The following is a 2,053-nucleotide window of genomic DNA, read 5'->3' as shown; positions in this document are numbered from 1 at the left end:
GGGAGGGGTGTGGGGCGGGGGGGGGTGTGGGGGCGGGAGGGGGTTATTGCTTTCCGTCACAGAGGCGTTGCCCGGTGGTGAGGATGATATTGCAGTGTATATTGTATTGGGCCAGAAATCTGTGATAGTCTGTGGAGGGTGATCAAAGAGTGAGGACTTGTGTCCATTTGTGATGTGGGTAAGAAAAGTTTGCATAAACTGAAGAATTGAGAGGGTGGGGACAAGGGAGCATCTCGGCCACAGGGAGGTATGGTGCAGGTTTGGCATTAATCACAAGGTGAGTTGAGAAAGACAGTGTTTTTCAGTTATTTTGAGAGACACTGAGGTTCATCTCAGATCTGAGCTCTGTTCCAGGAGTTAGGTGTGATTTCCGAAAAACTCCGAGGCATACTGGGATGGTGCAGGAGGATGAATCTCGATTTCCCAGCCCGAATCTCTCCCAGTTCCTGATCAGTACTGGCTGTAGTTTGCAACGATGCGCTCCCCGTCTTTGGGCTTGTAATCGCCAATACCTGCCAAGCAAACAGACTAACAATATCAAGGAGCTCTCTCTCAACATAGAAACACCAGCCTCAGAGCAGTGGGAAGGGAGAGAATGTGTGTGAGAGGGAGATGGGAGGGGAGAAAGAGAGAGAGAGATATTAATGTGGAATACAGTCGTGTAGAAGTTATCAATGGTAGTCTAAGAGTTTTGTTTCTGGATTTTAAAAAATTCTATTTACAGGATTAGAGCATTGTTAGTTGGACCAGCAATTTGTTACCCATCCTCGTGGTCAGTTCAGAGATAACCACATTTGCTGTGGGGGTGGACAGGTAAGGCCAGCAAATCAGCCAGACCAGGTAAGGACAGCAAATTCTTTCTCTGAAGGACATTAGCGAGCCAGATTTCTGGCAATTGACAATGGTGTCATGAATAATATTCTCGAGTCCAGGAGTTGGATTACCTGCGGGCAGTGTTATTTATCTGTCATTAATTCAGTTCTGAGGAAGGGTCACTGGACCCGAAACGTTAACTCTGATTTCTCCCCACCGATGCTGCCAGACCTGCTGATTTTTTTTTCTCTCCCAGCTGTTTCTCATTGTCCGTTCCTACCTTGATCCAATGGTTGAGTGCCGCTCAGGAGCTGCCAATAGGTTCTGTTTTCGGTGGAAGCTGTTAGGTTCCGAACGGTGGTCAGGAGTGGTCCCCACAGTGTGCTTGTGACATTAAAGCTGTAACAGGGAACGAGGCATCGTTCAAAATACAGCAAACACAGAAACATGGGAAACAGATGCAGGAGGAAGCCATTCGGCCCTTTTGAATCTGCCCCACCATTCAATAGGATCCTGGCTGATCATTCAATGTCAGTGTCCCATTCCCACACTCTCTCCATACCCCTTGGTCCCTTTAGCCACAGATGTCACACCCAGCTCCCTCTTGAATCTACCTAATGAACTGGCCCCAACAGCTTCCTGTGGGGGACAATTCCACAGGTTCACAACGTGGATGAAGAACGTGGTGAAGAAAACCTCATCTTTTGTTCCAACTGTCCTGTCTCTCCCTGGTTGCATTCTCAATCTCTGTCTGTCTCACTCGCTCTCTCTCTCTCTCTCTCTCTCTCCCTCTCTTCAAATCTCACTCCTTCTGAAACATTAATTGTGGCGTGACCTGTCAGATGCAAACGCTGGTGATTCAGATGAGACGTGGGAGAGACTGAAATGGACAGCAAACGCAACTGATCAGACAAATCAGGAACAATAAAACATTCGGGCGATCAGGAAAAAAACAGAACGGGAGAATTGCTGACAGAGATCATGAGATTCAGAAAGAGACAGAGAAAGGGAGGGAGAGAGAGAAAACAAATAAAGATGGAGGGAGACAGAAATAGAGACAGGTCATGACATGCGAACAGAAACAGAGTAAGAGAAAGGGAGACATGAGCTGGAGAGGCAGAGAGACACAGAACATGACATAGGGAGAAAAGGAGAAAATCAGCGAGGTAAGACAGAGAGAGAGAGATAAAGGTGACAAAAATAGAGAAGCAATAACGAGCGAATGAGAAAGAGACAAAGA

At 47.1% G+C, this 2,053-nt stretch overlaps 1 protein-coding gene across 1 annotated transcript in view; it reads right to left on the bottom strand.

Moving 5' to 3' along the window:
• Positions 1-6: 6 nt before the first annotated feature.
• Positions 7-2,053, bottom strand: part of tcnbb (transcobalamin beta b) — a gene marked incomplete at its 5' end in the record, with an annotated part of 5,990 nt that continues 3,943 nt past the window's right edge. Inside the window, 2 exons of the mRNA XM_043685062.1 lie at positions 7-512; positions 1,094-1,212. Of these exons, the coding sequence (XP_043540997.1) occupies positions 451-512; positions 1,094-1,212 (181 nt within the window). The remainder of the gene's footprint in view (positions 513-1,093; positions 1,213-2,053) is intronic.

Source organism: Chiloscyllium plagiosum, unplaced genomic scaffold (genome assembly GCF_004010195.1).
Source record: "Chiloscyllium plagiosum isolate BGI_BamShark_2017 unplaced genomic scaffold, ASM401019v2 scaf_71486, whole genome shotgun sequence".
NCBI classification, from domain to species: Eukaryota; Metazoa; Chordata; class Chondrichthyes; order Orectolobiformes; family Hemiscylliidae; genus Chiloscyllium; species Chiloscyllium plagiosum.
This window is presented reverse-complemented; position numbering and strand designations above follow the sequence as displayed.